General features: G+C 52.4%; 1 protein-coding gene across 5 annotated transcripts in view; it reads left to right on the plus strand.

Annotated features, from left to right (window-relative positions):
* The window catches only part of LOC120833175 (latent-transforming growth factor beta-binding protein 2), a 60,092-nt gene that overhangs the window by 39,040 nt on the left and 2,673 nt on the right, over positions 1–18,379 (plus strand). For 2 of the 5 annotated variants that reach the window (XM_078089383.1, XM_078089382.1), the window contains exons 15-40: positions 231–284; positions 1,012–1,137; positions 1,253–1,381; positions 1,546–1,665; positions 1,961–2,080; positions 3,732–3,851; positions 4,006–4,128; positions 4,250–4,375; positions 4,457–4,582; positions 4,792–4,917; positions 5,066–5,191; positions 5,629–5,754; positions 6,674–6,799; positions 7,019–7,138; positions 7,255–7,416; positions 8,782–8,904; positions 9,477–9,605; positions 13,714–13,842; positions 15,046–15,180; positions 16,037–16,243; positions 16,348–16,440; positions 16,719–16,847; positions 16,952–17,092; positions 17,246–17,419; positions 17,524–17,760; positions 17,878–18,027. In XM_078089383.1, the coding sequence (XP_077945509.1) occupies positions 231–284; positions 1,012–1,137; positions 1,253–1,381; positions 1,546–1,665; positions 1,961–2,080; positions 3,732–3,851; positions 4,006–4,128; positions 4,250–4,375; positions 4,457–4,582; positions 4,792–4,917; positions 5,066–5,191; positions 5,629–5,754; positions 6,674–6,799; positions 7,019–7,138; positions 7,255–7,416; positions 8,782–8,904; positions 9,477–9,605; positions 13,714–13,842; positions 15,046–15,180; positions 16,037–16,243; positions 16,348–16,440; positions 16,719–16,847; positions 16,952–17,092; positions 17,246–17,419; positions 17,524–17,760; positions 17,878–18,027 (3,477 nt within the window). The remainder of the gene's footprint in view (positions 1–230; positions 285–1,011; positions 1,138–1,252; positions 1,382–1,545; positions 1,666–1,960; positions 2,081–3,731; positions 3,852–4,005; positions 4,129–4,249; positions 4,376–4,456; positions 4,583–4,791; positions 4,918–5,065; positions 5,192–5,628; positions 5,755–6,673; positions 6,800–7,018; positions 7,139–7,254; positions 7,417–8,781; positions 8,905–9,476; positions 9,606–13,713; positions 13,843–15,045; positions 15,181–16,036; positions 16,244–16,347; positions 16,441–16,718; positions 16,848–16,951; positions 17,093–17,245; positions 17,420–17,523; positions 17,761–17,877; positions 18,028–18,379) is intronic. The other 3 variants (XM_078089386.1, XM_078089385.1, XM_078089384.1) reach the window with 2 other exon arrangements.

Below are 18,379 nucleotides of genomic sequence, written 5' to 3' on the forward strand. Positions count from 1 at the left end.
CTGCCCTCCCGTCAGCGAAGACATTGGCGTTAAAGTCTGAAGGTTGACTGCGTGCAATTGAGTCTACTCGATTCATTCTGGTCCTCGTGCTGTTTTCAGCGCCGGAGGAAAGCGATGATCATTGTTTCAGTGACAGCGGAGCCCGTGTCTCCTGTAGCTTGCAGACAATTAGAATTAACTTTTGTGTCTCAGTGTCAGTTTGCGCTTACCTGTTCTCCATCTCCTCACAGAGGCTTCTCCAGACTCGGATTCAGAGGACACGACCCGCACACACCCAGACGCAGGTAACTTCCCCTGAATACACACACGTTTTGAATGTATCGCTCTTCCTTTGACACACTCTTGGCGCCTGACGAGCGGGTAGAACAACGATGGAACCGCAGAGCCGAGCTGCTGGCAGACAGCAGCACATCGCGTAAGGCATTTTTTTGGGCTTACCCAGAGCTAAAGCGAGGAGAGCTTGTATAATGCTTTTATTTGACCCCCTTTTCTCAGAGCCAATTTGGCCAATCTGGAGTGAGAGAAGGCGAGAGAACAAGGGCCCCGCTGAGCTGACACAGATTTATGAGAAATGGAAGGGGGGGCGGACGGCGAGGTCATCGCGTGTATTGGGGTGAAGGAGAGAGTGAGAGGAGGGGTTAGAATTTACAGTCGTCCTTGGGATGAGGTCCAGTTCACTGTCAGTTGTACCACAGTCCATTCGGACGGTGAAGGACAGAAAAAACGCACAAAACGTCAGGCTCCGTCGTGCATGACCTGCTTCTCGCTGAAGCCTGCGTAAGAGCTCCGTACCCACCTGTTAGAACACTACGACGCTGTAAAACCCCCGTCCAAGACCTCACCTATAAAACAGCAAGATGGGCTCCCATGGACAACAACATGTGCTGGTGGAATGCATTCTCTTCTCTTTTTTTTTTTACAGTGCCAGTAAAGTTACGTCACCGTAAGTCCAAAATATACTTGTCTGTCTGTCTGAGTAATGACCGTGCACATCTCTGTGGCTCCTTGCAGGTATCGACCGGTGTGCCACCGCCCCCGCCGTATGTGGCCCTGGTAAATGTATTCCTGTGCAGACCGGCTACACCTGCCGCTGCGAGCCGGGGTTCAAGCTCGGCGCGCTGCAGACCAACTGCATCGGTAAGCAACAGACAGGGGGAGGTAGAGGGAGATGGGAACTGACTGTATCGTTGGGTACGATTCCCCGCTTCTCTGCTTTTTGCCTTCAATTATCTTTCCCCGTCTCCCAACGCAGACGTGGATGAATGTGACGGCGACCCGTGCGAAGGGAAGGGCCGCTGCGTGAACAGCTATGGCTCCTATACCTGTCAATGCCACAGCGGCTACAGCCAGGTGATCACCCAGAACAGCAAGTTCTGTCAAGGTGAGACTCGTTTCCAATGGATGAAAGCCACCACGGGCTTCCAGAACCGCGAGTTCTTGTCTGTCAGCGCTGTTCACGGAAAATGCATCCTGCCCTAATTAATGCCTCGGAGCACAATAGTCACTTTCTTTTCCGTTCTCCTTGGTTTTCATTCAAACTGGCAGACATTAATGAGTGCAGCATGCCCAACAAGTGCCAGAATGGCGAATGCGTCAACACAGAAGGATCTTACACCTGTGAATGCGACGGCGGCTACGCCAAGTCTGGGAGAGGCCAATGCGAAGGTGACACGCACGCACAAGCGCCCACGCACACATCGGGTTACTTCAACTGCACAATCCTGCACGGGCCGTGTTGTTGTGGGGCTCGGTAGCAAATTACCGGGGATCAAAACAAAAATGTATTTTCCTCGAGTCCGAGCCAGGAAGAAAACTGTGCTCAGTCCGTGACGGAGGGATTCGTCTGTTTGTACACAGTGTCATCCGTGACCTCACGCGCCCTTTTCTGCCATGCATGTGAGCACTGTTTGAGCAACAACTAATTCAAATTGTTGTCCCGCCCCTCAATCCCCCCGAGCAGATGTAGATGAGTGCAGAGATCCCGGCTCCTGTCCCAACGGCCTCTGCATCAACACTCCCGGCTCCTTCCAGTGCGAAGCCTGCGGCCCGGGCTTCAGGCCCGTGTGGGGAAGATGTGTGGGTAAGACCACCACCACCACCACCACCCAAAGCTGACGTAGTTTCACTGAATCGCTGCTTTTTGCTCAAAGGAGGGGGGGGCACACTGACCGCTGACGTGACACGAAAATGATAAAGACGTGGTGCCGAGCGGCAGCCTACACCCGCTCTCTCCATTCGCTGTTTCCTCCACCTGGCTGCCTCTGCATGTCTCTCAATATTGTTTCAACACGCTCACCGTTTTACTGCCGATCGTTTGATGTCACCGGCCGCCGTAAAAAGATTGTTTAAAATACCTCAATTTGGGAGAGTCCAAATATTTTCTCCAGGGCGCAGCCTTGAACAAACAGCGTGTTATTGTTGGAGAGCTCCGGCCGCTGTGCTTTTGGGCCCAACGGAGACTTCATGAGGGCCGAGCACCCACAGGAGACGCACGAGAAGGTCAAAGGATCGCCTCCCCTGTGTCGAAGAGGTCCCGACCCGCAAATAAAAGGCCTTTGCTCGCCCATAGTGGCGTCCGCGGGCCGCTGTTAAACTCTCCAGGATTAGATTTGAATGCGCAAATGGCCAACAAAAGACATTCTGCGTTTGTTCTGTTAACATCTGAGCTTACATAAGAGCCTGACTGGTTTGACTTAACGCGTCCCCTCTCTGTGGCCTTGCCCCCCCCCACCCCTACCTCCCCTTCTAATTCTCTAATTGGTTTGGAAACCTGATCTCCTGGCGTGAGAGGAGCAGAAATGTGAAAAAGCTCAAAGCAAAAAAAGACAGAAAATATGGAAATGTACTTGTCATTTTTGTCCTTGCTTGTTGCCTCTGAACATCTTGGCCTGCAAAAGAAACTCTGCTTTCAGCTGCTCTCGGTTTGTGGGTCCACTCATTTTATTCATTTTTTGTAAATAAAGCTGTGTTGTTTAACCAGCAACTGAGAGGAACGCCGTAAATCGGGTAACATTGGTGCTAAATATCTTTACCCAGAGTCTGCAGTCCGGCACTGCGAGAGTCACGTTAAAACATCGGCGCACGTTTTCCAGTGTTCGCCTCCGTCGGTTGTCAGCAGCACAGCGGTTTGGGCCCAATTGGCCAAATCCTGGATAAGCCTAATTGCTGGTTTGATAGAAAAAAACAGCTCCATTGCCCTGTCAGGGCTTATCGCGGAGGCCTGAGAGATGTGGGAAGATTGCAGAAACAAAGCATGGGGTTAAACGGACAGACGTCTGGGCAAACAAAACCCCGTCTGTGACTCCGGGTTTCACGCCGTGCGAGCGCTCTGAATCAGCACCTCCATCATGTCCTCTCTACGCTTTCTTTGTAGACAAACACTTTTCCTTCCTTTCCCTCCTTTTTCTTCCTCTCTTACACTCACATGACCAGGCTTTCTCCCTCCACATCTTCCCCTCAGCTGAAAAATTGCCATTGTTAACACTTCCGCTATAAAATATTATTACAGCATGAGGTTTTCCCACAAATATAATTCCTGGGTCAACTGACTCATAGTAGAAGGCTCTCATGAATGAGGCACTGATGTAATGTAATGGTTCCTGTTGTGCAATCATATATTTGATTTATTCAGCATTTAGCTCAAACGCATTTGTTTTTGCTGTTTCCCGTTGAAATTGCACCAAATTGCACACGTATCACACGTTGTGTCATGTCCCGACATCTGTCCTCAGATGTGAACGAGTGCTTGAACCAGACGGCGTGCGGTCGGGGCAGGTGCGTCAACACGGACGGCTCCTTCCGGTGCAACTGTTTCCCAGGATACGAACTGGCACCGGACAACGTTTGCCAAGGTAAATGGTCGACCTTGGTCGCCGGCACACTTGATGCCACTCCGCGGTGCTACTGCAGAAGCCTCACGGCTCCGTTGAAGGGTTTAAAAAAAAAAAAAAAAAAAAGACTGCAAAGAGTAAGCAGTTTTTTTTTTCCTCCCTGTCTTCCCTCCAGATGTGGATGAGTGCGGGCTCCCCGGGGTTTGTCTCCACGGCCGCTGCCTCAATCTGGACGGCACGCACAAATGCACCTGTAACCATGGCTACCAACTCACCTCAGACAGCAAAGCCTGTGAAGGTTCTGCAAAGAATTAACTTTTTAGCTTTTGGGCGTAACTCATCCCATCATACTTCTCAGCTTGTGGAGCTCTTTTAACGCTCGGCATAACGTCTGCAAATTGTTTTGTTTTTTTTGTTAGATGTCAACGAGTGCGCAACTGGTAATGTGTGCCGTGCGGGAATTTGCATCAACACAGCCGGTTCGTATACTTGCCAGAGCTGCAGGCCTGGGTTCGGTCCATCAGCTGATGGACTGAGATGTGAAGGTACTGTTTCGATAATTAATTGGTAGATGGTGTAGATCGGTCTGCACGACTCGTGGTGAATTTATTGTGTGTGCTTCCTAGATACGGACGAGTGCGCCCTGGGGGATCTGTGTCTCGGTGGCGTGTGTGCCAACACGGAGGGATCCTACACCTGTACCAGATGTAAGGCCGGCTACACCGTCTCTCAAGACCGGCAGAGGTGTCAAGGTAAACTCGACCTCCAGCTGTGCTCCATCACTCAGTAGAAACCATTAGTGCTTTCACAACTGTTGAAGGATCACTTAACACATCTGGATAGTTTGTCACCCCAACGTTAAAACCACTCACTGCCAACGAACTCCCTCCGCACACCGTTCGGTCTAAGAAGTAATCGGTGTCCGTGCACGTCTGTGCTGCCGTGCGTGTGTCTCACGCAGACGTGGACGAGTGCCAGTCCGTTTCTACCTGTGCCAACGGGATCTGTCTAAACTCAGAAGGCTCTTACACCTGTGAGAACTGCCCCACGGGTTACAGCGTGACGTCTGACGGGGAGCTTTGTCAAGGTGGGTTTGTTCAACATCACTTTTTACTGCATGTCATTCAGCCTGAAAGAACTGTTGGTCATCGCCTTCCCGTCAGGAAATGGGGTCTTTTTTTTTTGGGCTGTCCGGCAGCGTCTTAACAGTCTGTGTTGTGTTTTTGAAACGGCAGATATCAATGAGTGTGCGCTGCCCACTACGTGCCCCCAGGGAACATGTACCAACACTGAGGGTTCCTTCACATGTATCGTCTGCCCGCCCGGTTTCCGGGTCTCGGAGGACGGACAGCGCTGTGACGGTGAGGCTTCCGGCTGTTCCTCCTCCTCTTTTTTACCATTCCACCCTTTGACTTTATGACCTAATAAAAGAATGCGTGCGCCAGCTCCATTCAACGCGGTTGCCAGCTGGTTGTGTTTAAACGGCATCAGGTGTGACAGCCTGGACCCACAAATAACTATCATCCGACGCCAAAATCCCCAAATCCTCCTCCCAGACATCACATCATAGCTGGACTTGTACCCCTCGGCCTCTGGCACCGCTCGCCTGATCCTTGCTCAACACGGCCCCTCAAACAGAACAAGATGATGTCAGGCGAATATTCGCCGCCCGTGTGGACATTCGTAATTCCTCGTTCCAGTGATTACCCGTCCAACTGATTACCACCGGCGGGCATTTACTCATTTGAGGCCAGAGATGCTAATGTGTGCTGTGACGTGTCCGTGTCTTTGGGTCCAGATGTGGATGAGTGCTCGGTGGCTAACACGTGTCCCGACCAGCTGTGCACCAACACCCCAGGATCCTTCACCTGCAGGAGCTGTGGAGCCGGTCTGCGACTGTCTGAGGATGGTTACGGCTGTGAGGGTAAAACTACACCTGCGTTTACCTACCTGCTCAGAACACTCTGCGCTGTCACTTTGTCAACATTGCATCATAGGCACCAAAGACTGGAGTAAGACAGAAATACATTAGACCCAGAAGACAATTACATTACATCTTTACCGTGCGGAGTAATTTGCCCTGACGTGATTTATGAGATCAATGCGGTGAATTGGCTGCTGGAGGCTGAATCTGTCATGACTTCATGAGAAGCAGGAAAGGGATGCGTGTTTAAATGGATTCAAACGTTGACTCAGTTGGTCATATATACCGCGGTGTGTTTTTGAATGGAAGCGTTGATGTTGACCGAGAGGAAGATTCCCTGCTGATCTGTGTCTTTACGCTGGGAACATTTTTCACAAAACAAGCCAAGTCGGCCTCTGATAGGATTTTAATGAACGTCTCCGATGCCATGGAAAATATTAAGGGCTTAATTTGAAATTAAGTCAACCACTCCCCTGCTTTCCGTGCACTGCAGAAAGCTCACCCCGGTGAACCCGCCATGTTCACCTCCAGGCACGCTCAACAATGGCCCACACTATCTTCTCTGCAGGGAATCCAATCTGTAACGGCTCTAGGAATCTGCAGTGATCATATAACAGCGAGCCGCGGACTGTTTGTAGACGCGGTACTTATGTGCCACCTGTAAACGCTTGCTGTTCTGGAGTCAATGACCATCCTGCATACTTATCTTTCCACCCTTTTTAATAAACGACCGTCGGTGCGATCTAACAAAGAGGGCTTTGTTTACTGCACGTTGGTTCGCACACACACACACACACACACATACATCATTTTTAGCATTTTCAACAGCTGGTTAGTGAAAAGCAGAGGTTCTGTTGCTTAAAGCGATCGCCTGCATCCAACCTTTTCTTCTTCTTCTTCTTCTTCTTCTGCGTCGCAGACATTGACGAGTGCCGCGGGCCGGATGTGTGCCCAATGGCCGTTTGCACCAACACGGCGGGCTCCTTCGCCTGCATGGCCTGTGACCCGGGCTTCACCGTGGCCCCCAACGGGCTCTCGTGTGAAGGTACGACCCGGCGGGGGCGACGGCCCACAGAGGCCCCCTGAAATGCTTTTTTTTTTTTTTTACATGTGGTGTTGCAAGTCACTGACATGTTCACTGTGGTCCGGAAGCTCGTCATCCCAATGACAGAACTTGGGGGCGAGTTCAAAGCGAGAGCCGGGGATTTACAGCCGGTGTGATGTGTCATACTGACGACATATGTGTGCGTGTGTCTTAATGCAGATGTGAATGAATGCGAAGACCCCGGCCTCTGTGTGGGAGGCCGGTGCGCCAACACCGTCGGCTCCTATGACTGCCTCTGCCCCGCTGGGCTGGAGATGGTGGATGGGACGTCTTGCAGAGGTACACACACACACACACACACACTCTGCGTCACCTGACTCATAACATATACCATTGAGTGTTTAAAGCTTACCTCATGGTTGGCGTCTTGACCCAGCTGTGAATACTTGTGACAGATATCAACGAGTGTTTAACCGCCACGGGGATCTGCGGGGAAGCCGACTGCCTGAACACAAAGGGCTCCTATACGTGCATCTGCCCTGACGGATATGCCACCAACGATGGAGGCACCGGCTGCCAAGGTACAGCGACGCACCGCCCTGACAGCGGTTACAGCGGTGAGAAATTGCTTTTTTTAAGCGCTCTGCGTAGTTGGGTGAGGCAAAAACGGGGGAAATCAGTGGAAGGGACTGACCGTGTCGTCAGCAGACTGCCCCTGGGCGCCGAGGTCGGGCCCGGGACACTTGGCCCAGGGTGCACAGTCCAGCCTTCCTGTCTGGTGAGCCCAGCGAGCCTCGTCAACCGCCTCGGCTCGCTCCACCTTTCGCAGACCAGTTCCATATTTTTCCAGCCGCACCCGGCGGCCCACCGGTCACGAGCGACGGGGGGAGAACAATTAGGCCTGAGCCTCGGGCCGAGTACGCTTTTTTAAATTTCAACAAATTGTAGCATTTTTCTTTCACAATACATGAAATCACTTGGCGAGGATGTGCGAATTGGATCCGTGTTGTTTCTGGTGTGTGCTGCGGTTTACGAGGCGAACGACAGGACGTCTGGCAGTGAAACACCCTGTCGTGATGTGAAGCAGGTAGGCTCGGGTCCCTCCACGCTCTTTAAATGGCTAAAGTTTGTCTTATGGTAGAGGACCAGGTTTAGTCCTCGAGCAGGGACGGACGTTTTGGCCTCGGAGTGCCTGAGACATCATACGCAGACTCTGAGCAAACTGTCCAGCCAGCTTCAGGTACTTTGGCCGCCCGCCACAACAAATACTGGCCTCTAATTATCCTATAAATCAGCGGCTGTCGTATTTTTGTACAGTGCTGACACAATAAAAGCCAGACCCCTCTGGATGAGGGTGTGTGAGTCAATGAAAGATGCTTATAGGTCAGGTGGGGCTCAGATGATGCTCGGCCTGGACCGCGTTTCAGCAAGTACAGAACGCATCGCGATAAAGGACTGAAACACATGTAACTTGAAGTTCAAGCTGTGACCTCGCTGTGCCTTTCAACGCAGGCTTTAAAGTCCCCGATTGTGATCTAAAGCTCTCCATTCACAGCATATTTATGTATTAATTGGTTGTTGTTGTTGTTCAAAGGTTGGAGGAGCGATGTATTTTCCCCCCCTTAACTTTAACAGCAAGTCTAAGTGCCTCGCAAATGATGCTGTAATTCCGCAATTATACACCAATCTACAGCTTATCAAGCAGGTCGTATCCATCATTATTTTTTACGAGTCGGAGGGAAATGTTCTCAGTCTCGGAGAGCTGAGGTAGATCTTTCTTTTTCCTCCTGTGTTTCCTGTTTTCCAGTCTACCGTTAAGTGCTCCAAAGGGCCAATTCCCCCCTCGTGCTGATTACACGTTCTTCCTGTGATTCTCACGAGGAGCAGCGGTTTGGTGATAATCGATGCGTGACTAATCTGAAGACCCTCCCTTTCTCTTTTCCGTGCCCCCGTTCCCCCCCCCCCCCCCCCCCCCGCCTCAGACGTGGACGAGTGCAGCGGAGGCAACGTGTGCATCAGGGGCGAGTGTCTGAACACCGACGGCTCGTTCATGTGCTTGTGCGAGGCCGGCTTCAAGTTCAACGACGACACGGCCGACTGCGAAGGTACGACCGGAGGAGCCTCCCTTCTGTGTGTCGCAGTGAATGTTGACCCCCCCCACCCCCCCTTCCTCCTCCGCTCCGAGGTTCTCTACTCTCCGTTGTCTCCATATGCGGTTTAAATGTCCTGCTGCGTTTAGGCGTTGATTATCCATAGGTAGCGGTGACCGGGCTCCGGGAAGGGGACCCGAGGCTTCCCTCCACGGTCCAAAGGGTGAGGGGTGCCTGAACGCCCCCCCCGAGGGAAGTATGAATGACCCCTATTGTGAGCGGGAGGTGTTTCTCCCCGCGGAACGTCTCCCTCCAGCTCCCTCACAAGTTCTTCGGTTGCTGCGATAATATTGTTCTTGGCCATTCTGGTTGCCTGCTGCGTTTACCGAGGACACCGCAGGCCTCCTGGCTGCGCAGCCGTTACGCTGGAAGCAGAAGAACAGTGGAACAGTGAACATGAGTGTGTGTGTGTGTGTGTGTGGAGTGCGTCCTTGTGAGTGTCTGATTGCATGTGCGGTTGTCTTTGTGCCTCTGTTTGTCAGCGAGTAACCAACATCTGTCCCTTTCCTTTCTTTTTTAATGTGCAGACCAGAATGAGTGCAAGGACTTTGGTAGCTCGGTGTGCGGCACCTGGCGCTGCGAAAACACCATCGGCTCCTACCGCTGCTTCATGGGCTGCCAAGCCGGCCTCCAGGGAGAGGACGCCACAGACTGCGGTGAGCGGTCACACGACAGTTAAAGCAGCAGCACGTCCAATTACGTGAGGAGAAAACAGGCCCATTTGAGGCCAAGAGACCTCAGAGTGAAGCGGAGAACGGTTGATTGCATCGGACCTATTTTTTTGTACTTTTCACCATTTGTGCTGTAGTTAAAGACCCTCAAATCAACTCGGCACTCCACATCCTCTGCAGGACACTCCCTCGGTGCACATGTACTGATATCTGTTTGGCACGCAGAAACAAAGAGGCTGATGCGAATCAAAAACGTATCTGGGACTCGAGGTCGTGCACGAGGGAGGCCCACGGGGGAGAAGTGGTTTTGGAACGAGGGCACTTCAGAAAGAGGAGCGCGCTGATTGAAGGCGGGCGTGCGAGGCCAGCGGCTGATAGCGGTCTCATCCTCCGGACGCCGGCGCTAATGGAGTGTCTCTGGCAGGGTACGCTCGTTGGAACCTGAGCGCGGCCGTTCCCCTTTTGACTGGGACAGTCTTGGCCTCTTTCCCTCCCCAGCGTGTACGTGCATGAGTAGACACCTCGGGCTATTAGTCTGGCTTGTTGCAAAACCATTTGAGTTCTTTGTTTCGCTTGTGTTTGTTGCTCTCGTAGCGCCATTAAACCACACGTCTGGTCTGTGACGAACATCAGAGACCACAACGAAAGTCTGCGTGTTGTTAAGACAGAATCCCAGCGCCCGAACGATGGCTTGGCCTTGCGGGTGTTTTTTCGGGGGATTGTGTGTGTGTGTGTGCACGTGGTTCGTTGTGGTCTCCGTTCTCTCAGAAGGAGAAGCAGAGTCCGTATCGCTGCGGCCGCCCCACATGTTCTCACGACCCTGGGTTTTTATTGGACGGAGATCGGGGGGGCGGGAGCGAATACGCCGATCGGTGACAGATCAGACCTCCGCCCCTCCCTCTCCCTCTCCATCACCCTCATCCCGGCCCACGGTATCGCCGCCTCCTCGCTGCACTTTACGGCGTTGCCTGTCTGGCACCGGCTGAAGTGTGATAAGGGAAGATTGGAAGCAGCTGCTGACCTCCGCTCCTTTACTGCTGCAGTCAAAACACGGCTAAGCAGCTCACATGGGCCTTCAAACTGCTTTCTTGGTCCCTTTTTCGTGCCACAAAACTCCCCGTTTGACTATTTTGTGTGGGTTGTTGTGTGTTGTGACACAAACTTCGGCCCCCGGATTGAGCACCGCGCACAATAGTTGCTTGTTTCGCCTCGCGATGGCAAATTATGGGAGAGATGCTGCCGTCACCCCAATAAAAGTCCGGGGAGGGAGCTCAATTACTCCCGGGCATTTTAGTCTGCTTGTAAAAATCATCAAATGTTGAAGAAGAGGCCATAAACTGTAATTTGCAGTTTTCTGTGAGGGCCGTTTTTTTATTTTTACTCACCGGCCTTTCGAAAAAGGGGCAGCGGTTGTGTTTGGCTCAGTGCAGCGCTCGTTTAGATTAAGAAACCATAACACAAAAGGGGAAAACGGGTTCTTACGCTGTACACAGAGCTCGTTTTGGCTCAGGGAAGAAAAAAAAAAGCAGTATGTGTTGCGGGTGATTGTGTTTTTTAGCTTTAATTCCCCATCATGCTCGTAAAGCTCCCTCAAACTAAGCCTTGTCTTTAATAAGACTTCCCCAAAGGCGGAAATTGTCTGTGGTCACACTCTTGCTAACCTCCCAAACTCTTTAAACGTATAGAAATGTAAAGCCTTTACCATGTGTGTGTGTGAGATCATGCTGTTGTGCAGCAGTGCAGCAGTGATAATACATTTTAACCTCCGCAGTATTTGACCCATCAGAGTTTGTAGATCTAATTTCAGATAAAGAGTACAAGCAAACCAATTGCTCTCCTCCTCCTGTGAAATAACCTCTGCATATGGGTGCAATCAGACAGGGGGCTGCTCGTGGAAATACGGGAGTGGGGGCCGCAGAGGGTGAGCCAACAGCCACTGATTCCTACGTTCTTGTTGCTTGCCACCATGTGCTCAGACCACACCATTACCCCTCCACCCCCCCGCAGCATCACCGGATCCAGGAAGCGGGTCCTTCTGGATCGGACCGTTGGGATCGGTGCCTATTGGACACCGTCAGCTCCTCCCACTTCAGCTGAACTCCTCCCACTTTCAGCCCGCCTCAGTTTTTCCCTTTGAGGGCAATTTACAGCACCGTGTGTGTCCTGACTGATTGTTACATGGAAAGACGTAAGAAAGGGAAACCCTGGGTCCTGATGGTGTGAGACTATCGCATTTTGTATCATTCACTTTTTCCAACAAACCATTAGTGCCGGGAACAGCACACTGACTTTCTCCTTAAAAGGACAGACGGCCGGTCAGGTAACAACTGCATCGACGCGATGCTCTCATTCCTCCCCGGCAGGGTGATCTTGATTGCATCTCCTGTGGTTTGCAAAAGATTTTGTTCCACGTTACACGTGAATGAAAATATCCCGGTGGAAACTGATTATTTCATATATCAGCAGGCGACCTTTCTCATCCGGCCTCCCACCTGGCGCCCGTTGTCATTCCAACATTCCAAACCGCACTTCGCCGGCTCGGCATCTCAATCCTCTGCTGCCAAACGCCAATCCGATGGGTTGGCGTTTCTCAGTATGTGTCCCATCATCTTGCGGGCATCTTTTGTGCCCACTAGTCGAGCAGTCCTCGACTAGTGGGCACAAATCCTCCTCGTCAGCCTTTTCCCCCGTTAAAGGTTTTTTTTTAACAATTGAGAAAGGGAATTTTCTCTCTGCAGTTTTATTAGCTTGTGGGAGCCGCTGTCTGTGACCCGGGAGGCACGTCGGAGAAGCGGCCAAGTCAGGAAGGCTGACGGAGAACTCGTCCCCCCGGCGTTGGAGGGGTGGACGGGGGCCCCCGGCCAAGCACACTGTTCAAATCAAACGTCTCGTGGTCTTTCTGGCGCGCTTTCTTCTGTTGATACATCCTTTATGAGTGCTCAGAGGCTAAATGAAACTAGTTTAGACAATATGTGAATGACTGCGCTTTGCACTCCACAAAAGGCGGCTCGCGGGAATCGGGGCCGCTGGACTCGGTTGTTCGGTTGTTGTGGTTTTGTTGTCTGCGGGACACTCGGTCATGGAAACTTTGAATCAAACGGTCATGGGGAATTGTGATGAAACCAAAGAGTCAGAAGAACAGGCACCGTGGTGTGTCCCCTGATTCCATCAGTGCAGTTCATTCACTCATTATTTGTCAATCGCCAGGCGCTGAATCAGTTTTTTTAACGGTACGTCTTAACTTTGAAGAACAACTTGTGGTGGCGGTGGAACACATTTCTCGCTATGTGGCCGAAAGACGCTGTTAAGATTGAACCGGATAAATAAGACATGTCGTATAAACGGGTTTTTCGCCGAGCGAGTAAACACAAAGAACAGCTCAGCCGAACTGAAAAACACAAACGTTGCTTGTTTAGTACCGGTCTATTAGCATCGCGGCCAACAAAACTGACCCCAGAACAAATGAATGCAACTCAAAAAGTGATCATTATACTCTGTGATTGTTCTCCAAACAATTACAATCAGACTCGCCCTGCAGCCGTATCAGTCTCTGGCCTCTTTGCTGCACTCAGGGCGCCAAGAAATGAGAAAACTGCTTACAATAGTTGCGTTTAAACAGCGAGAGGCGTCAGCGGTGCCGGCGTTAACGGGCCCCCACCTCCGTGTCTCTCTCCCACGCACCGACGTGCAGCACTGACTGCTTCTATTAAAAGCTCACCAGCCTTTCGCGTAACGCCCGACACTCCGAAGTGTGTCCGGACGCTCGGCTGCTCGGGAAGTGTGAACGCTGACCGCTGGCTGCTCGCTGTAAACTCCCCCCGTCCCTCCGCCAACATCCTCAGCGTCACTTCTTCCTCCTCTGACTCACGTTCCCTGTGACCCCCCCCCCTGAATTGATTGACATTGGGAGTTTTTTTCTGACCTGATGAAGTGTCTGATGTGCGCACGGCGGTGTTATAATTTATGTTGTTACTGTAACGTCACGCCGGTGGCGATGTTTATGTTGGAACAGCGGCGGCGCGTTTAAGGAGTCTGCCGCGGCACGAGATTGACGTTGTAAACATCGGCGCTGTGCTCACCTCTCGCCCTGCAGATATCGACGAGTGCGCCAACGAAACCATCTGTGGGAACTACGGCTTCTGCGAAAACACCGACGGCTCCTTCCGCTGCCAGTGCTACCAGGGCTACGCCAACCCGCCGGGAGACACGGGCACGTGTGTCGGTCTGTAACTGCTCCTCAATAAATAATGACTTCAGAAAAGATAAGTGTGGGGACACTAGGGGTGGGCGATTTTTCGATTTCTCTCGATTCTCTCTAGAACGATTCGGTCTCGATTAAGAAAAGTTATTAATCGGAAATAATTTTTTTTTAAAAAAGTCCGTCCGAGATATTTGCTCGCTCGGGCTCGAAGGTGTTTTCTAGCGCTCGCTGTTTTTCTTTTTGACAGTAAGGGGGCGGAGCCAGTCACCATGGTCTCTACACCTGATTGGTTACAAACCCCGTCTGTGGATTGGCTGGAGTGATGCGTTCACACAACTATAGAAGCCCATTTCCGCACTAAAGAAAGGGGATAAAAAGTCGAAATTACGTCAAAAAACAAACGCCCCCCTTCGGTAACCGTAGTGGAGCGTAGATGACAACCAGCTACAACCATCAATTACCATCATTACCGGCACATTAAGAGCAATGCGTCCAGCTCGCAGCCCGGTCCGTCAGTCTGAATCTGAATATCTAATAACTTTACCGAACTATGGAGGAGCCTGCGCACATCTTACCTCATTATTTCCTTTTTCCAAAAAGTCGATCCGTATTGAAAGTTGGCAAGATATTCACAGATTTGGACTTTTTTTCCGGTATTTTACAAATACGGACCGGTCTGAGACTAAGAGCAGCTTTTTCTTCATTTAAAAGAAAAATGATTGTTAATAAAATAATATTTGTGACAAAGATTTTTTTTTCTCTTATAAAAAATTAGAGAAGGTAATTCATCTTTTGATTTTCTTTAATTATCAAATAAACTAGGAAGTGATTCGCAACCTCTGAGTAGCAAACTCTGATTTGAGAAAATTTAGAAAATCGAGATGCATCAATAATCGGTTTAGAATCGAATCGTTGACCTCTGAATCGGAATCGAATCGAATCGTGAGGTGAGAGATTCCCACCCCTGGGGGATACTGTGTGTGTGTGTTTCTAAAACCAACAACGAATGAGTCACGCTAACTTAAGTGGACGACACCGTCGGACCCACAAGAGCAACGCATGTGTACAAGAACGCTCTCCTCACGCCTAATTGAAGCCCAGTAATCGCTGTCGAGTTTCCCTCCGAAGTGACGGAGATGCTTTCGGTGCGCTCTCGTGCCTGATCCTCGCTGACCCCCCCCCCCCCCCCTTCCTCCCCCCCCCCCTCTCTCCTGTCTCTCTCAGACGTGAACGAGTGCGAGATGAGCTCGGCGCTGTGCGGGGAGGCCCCGTGTGAGAACTTCGACGGCAGCTTCCTGTGCATCTGCCCCAACGACAATGAGGAATTTGATCCCCTCACCAGCCAGTGCCGCTCCCTGGGTAATGGAGCAGGACTCGCACTCGCTGTGACCCACGGGACTTAATTCTCCATCCCATCATTGGGAGACGGAGTTTTCCCTGATTTAATGAGCCGTCTCTCATTATCCAAACAAGGGCGACGAGGCGGACATGACTTACTCCACGTCTCTTGACCTGGCAGTTTCCATTTGTTTTATGGGCCCCGGGGTTATGACTGGGTGGGTTGCCTGCAAAACATTCTATCGGACTAATCCCCCCCCCGAAAAAAGAAGCGATGAAGTAACTCCTCCAGTAGAGCCAAGTAAATAACCTAAGTGCCTAGTTACTGTAAACCTACTTCCTCACCAAGACAAACAGGGATAAGGTGTAGCCGCTGGCGATTATCGCCCTCCCCCCCCCCCCCCCCCCCGCTAAAATGATCCCAAGTGCAGAGGTTACAGATGTGCAACGTACCGCGATTCCAGAGTGACAGTAAAGGGCTTTTGAGTAATGGAAACACTATCGCATCTCCATCTCGACAGGCGTATGTGTACACGAATTGGGGGGGGGGGGTATTTACATTATTAGGCGGCGCGCCCTCAGGCGGGGATGTTTTTTCTTCTGCCCGGGCACTAAACCCCAGCTATGCCTCTGTGTACCTTTTTGCCACATTCCGCTGTTTGCTTTCGACGTGTGTTAATCAATCATGTGAGAGCGACCGGTGTGTGGACTCACATGCCAGTGTTTCCATTTGGCTAAGCCTGCAGCTTACGGGTGAAATGCCTGCGCCCCTGCCTGCGGACACGCCAGCAGGCCCACCTGGTGGCCGGGGGAGGGTACTGCGCCGCCCGAGCGCCGCCTCAGCAAACCATGACCTCTGACCTCTGATCGCCCACAGCTCACGTGGGGCCGACGCCCGGCGCTCTGCTCCCTCATTCCGCCCCCCGGGGCGAGGAGAGAAAAGAGTGCTACTACAACTTGAACGACGCCAACTTCTGCGACAACGTCGTGTCTCGCAACGCCACCAAGCAGGAGTGCTGCTGCACGGTGGGGGCCGGCTGGGGGGACGACTGCGAGATCCACGCGTGCCCGCTCCCGGGACGAGGTACGGCAGGGGGCTGCTGGGACGCCGCGGGAAGAAGGAAGCGGGCTGGGGGACGTTCAAGTTCCGATTGTTTGACTCCTCTTGTCTCCCACTAATGAATCCAGATGATTACGACCAGCTGTGCCCTCACGGCAGTGGATTGTTACCCCGGCCCGTTCCCGCCACGCAAAACCCGGGGGACCAGCGGGCGTACATAGGTACTTTCTCGCATTAATGCTGTTGATTTATTGATATCCGTGACCTTTGACAGCTTCCCTCCACGCACGCATTGACATTGGCACCGGCTGCAGCGATGTCAGCAGTCCGTTTTACTAACATAAACCTTTTAAGACGTTTACGAGACGTTCTGTGCAGCCGGTCGAGGCTTAATGGCACGGCTGACACATTACACGGAGCGCCGCGCGGCGAATGAGGAGCGTTTAAAGGCAGAGTGCCACTGTTTTAAAGTGCGGTGTGAACCTGTGTCTCCCCTCAGACGCAAACGAGTGTGAGATGTTTGGATCGGACATCTGCAAGAATGGACAGTGTTCAAATCTTTTCTCTACTTACACCTGCTACTGTCGCTCCGGTTTCTACTACGACAACGTCAGGCTCGAGTGTGTCGGTAAGAAAGGGCTTGGTCATTGTGGTGTTCCGTCTCCACCGGGTACCGGAGTTCAACCGCTTAACTCAACTGTATGTTTCTATTTTCTCTCGATGTGTCCGTAGATTACGACGAGTGCGGCTTCGGGGACGCTTGTATAGATGGAGTGTGCGTTAACACGGCCGGCTCGTTCAACTGTTTCTGCAGTCCTCCGTCGGTCCTCGACAGCACACGCCGCCGCTGCATCGGCCTCAACGCCACAGAAGGTGAAGGTTTTAACCAGTTGTCATTTACCTCATCAATGCGAAACCAAGTCTGTTGTCCAGAACGAGCGTCTCGAGTGTCTCGTGACAGTCTGGGAGTTCTTGCCGCCGCCGCCGCCGGATGATGTTCACCCTTGTTCTCCTTCTGTCGGCCAGAAACTCTGGAGCAGGACCACGACGTGCACATGGACGTTTGCTGGCAGCGCCTCGAGGGCGACAACATCTGCTCGCAGCCGCTGCAGGGACGCCGCAGCACGTACACGGAATGCTGCTGCCTGTGGGGCGTCGCCTGGAGCGAGCAGTGCGCCTTCTGTCCCGCGAAGGACTCTGGTGAGGAGACAGCGTCTCAGCGTCAAAACACGCCACTGTAATAAACGTCCGAAGCTTAACCCCTCCCCCCCCCCCCCCGCCGCCCGTGTGCCGCTGCGTTTAAGATGACTACGCGGTGATGTGCAACCGGCCCCGGACCGGCGAGACGGACAGCCTGCGGGAGAGGCCGGGCTACGAGTACGGCCTGGAGGGGCCGATGGAGCCCTTCGCTCCGCCGTACTGGGACAGCTACGGCGGCGGCGTTCCTTTCTTCAACGACTACGGCCCCCAACAGCCGCCGTCCCGCGTTCCCGTCCTGCGGCCGCGGGAGCGGCAGCCGCGGCCGGTGGACTCCTCCGCCGGTGGGCGAAAGCATCCCGCATGTTCAACGCGCTTGCATGCAGACGGACAACGGACGGGTTTTAACGTGTGCTCCCCCCCTCCCCCCCCCCGCCTCCGTGTTTTCTGCGTCCAATCAGAGCGCTACGGCGGCTTCGAGGGTCTCCGGGCGGAGGAATGCGGAATCCTGAACGGCTGCGAAAACGGCCGCTGCGTTCGCGTGCGAGAAGGCTACACGTGCGACTGCTTCGACGGCTACGAGCTGGACCTGAACAAGATGGCGTGCATAGGTGGGGCCTTGCGACGCGTCGTTTCATCTCAGTCTCTGGGGTTCAGTGAGGTCACCCCGTCAACCCGCTCAAGGACGGGCTCTCGGTCCGGCGGCCTTGCGTTCCCTTATGTTTTACGGGGGAACTAATGAGAGCGGCGTTCTTCTCCGAACCGCCGAGCGTCTGAAAAGTCCCTCGCCGCTCCCTGCCAAGAGTGAGGAGACCTTGAATCTCAGTGTATCACATGAGATAATATATCTTTTAAGTGTTTGATTGGTAAGAAAGTGAGCCTGTTTTCCTGTAACGAAATGCTTATGATTACAGTATTGCGTCTGCGTACAAGCTCATCAGCCACAAGGCCAGGCGTTTTTTT

The sequence above is a fragment of the Gasterosteus aculeatus genome, chromosome 15 (genome assembly GCF_964276395.1).
Source record: "Gasterosteus aculeatus chromosome 15, fGasAcu3.hap1.1, whole genome shotgun sequence".
NCBI classification, from domain to species: Eukaryota; Metazoa; Chordata; class Actinopteri; order Perciformes; family Gasterosteidae; genus Gasterosteus; species Gasterosteus aculeatus.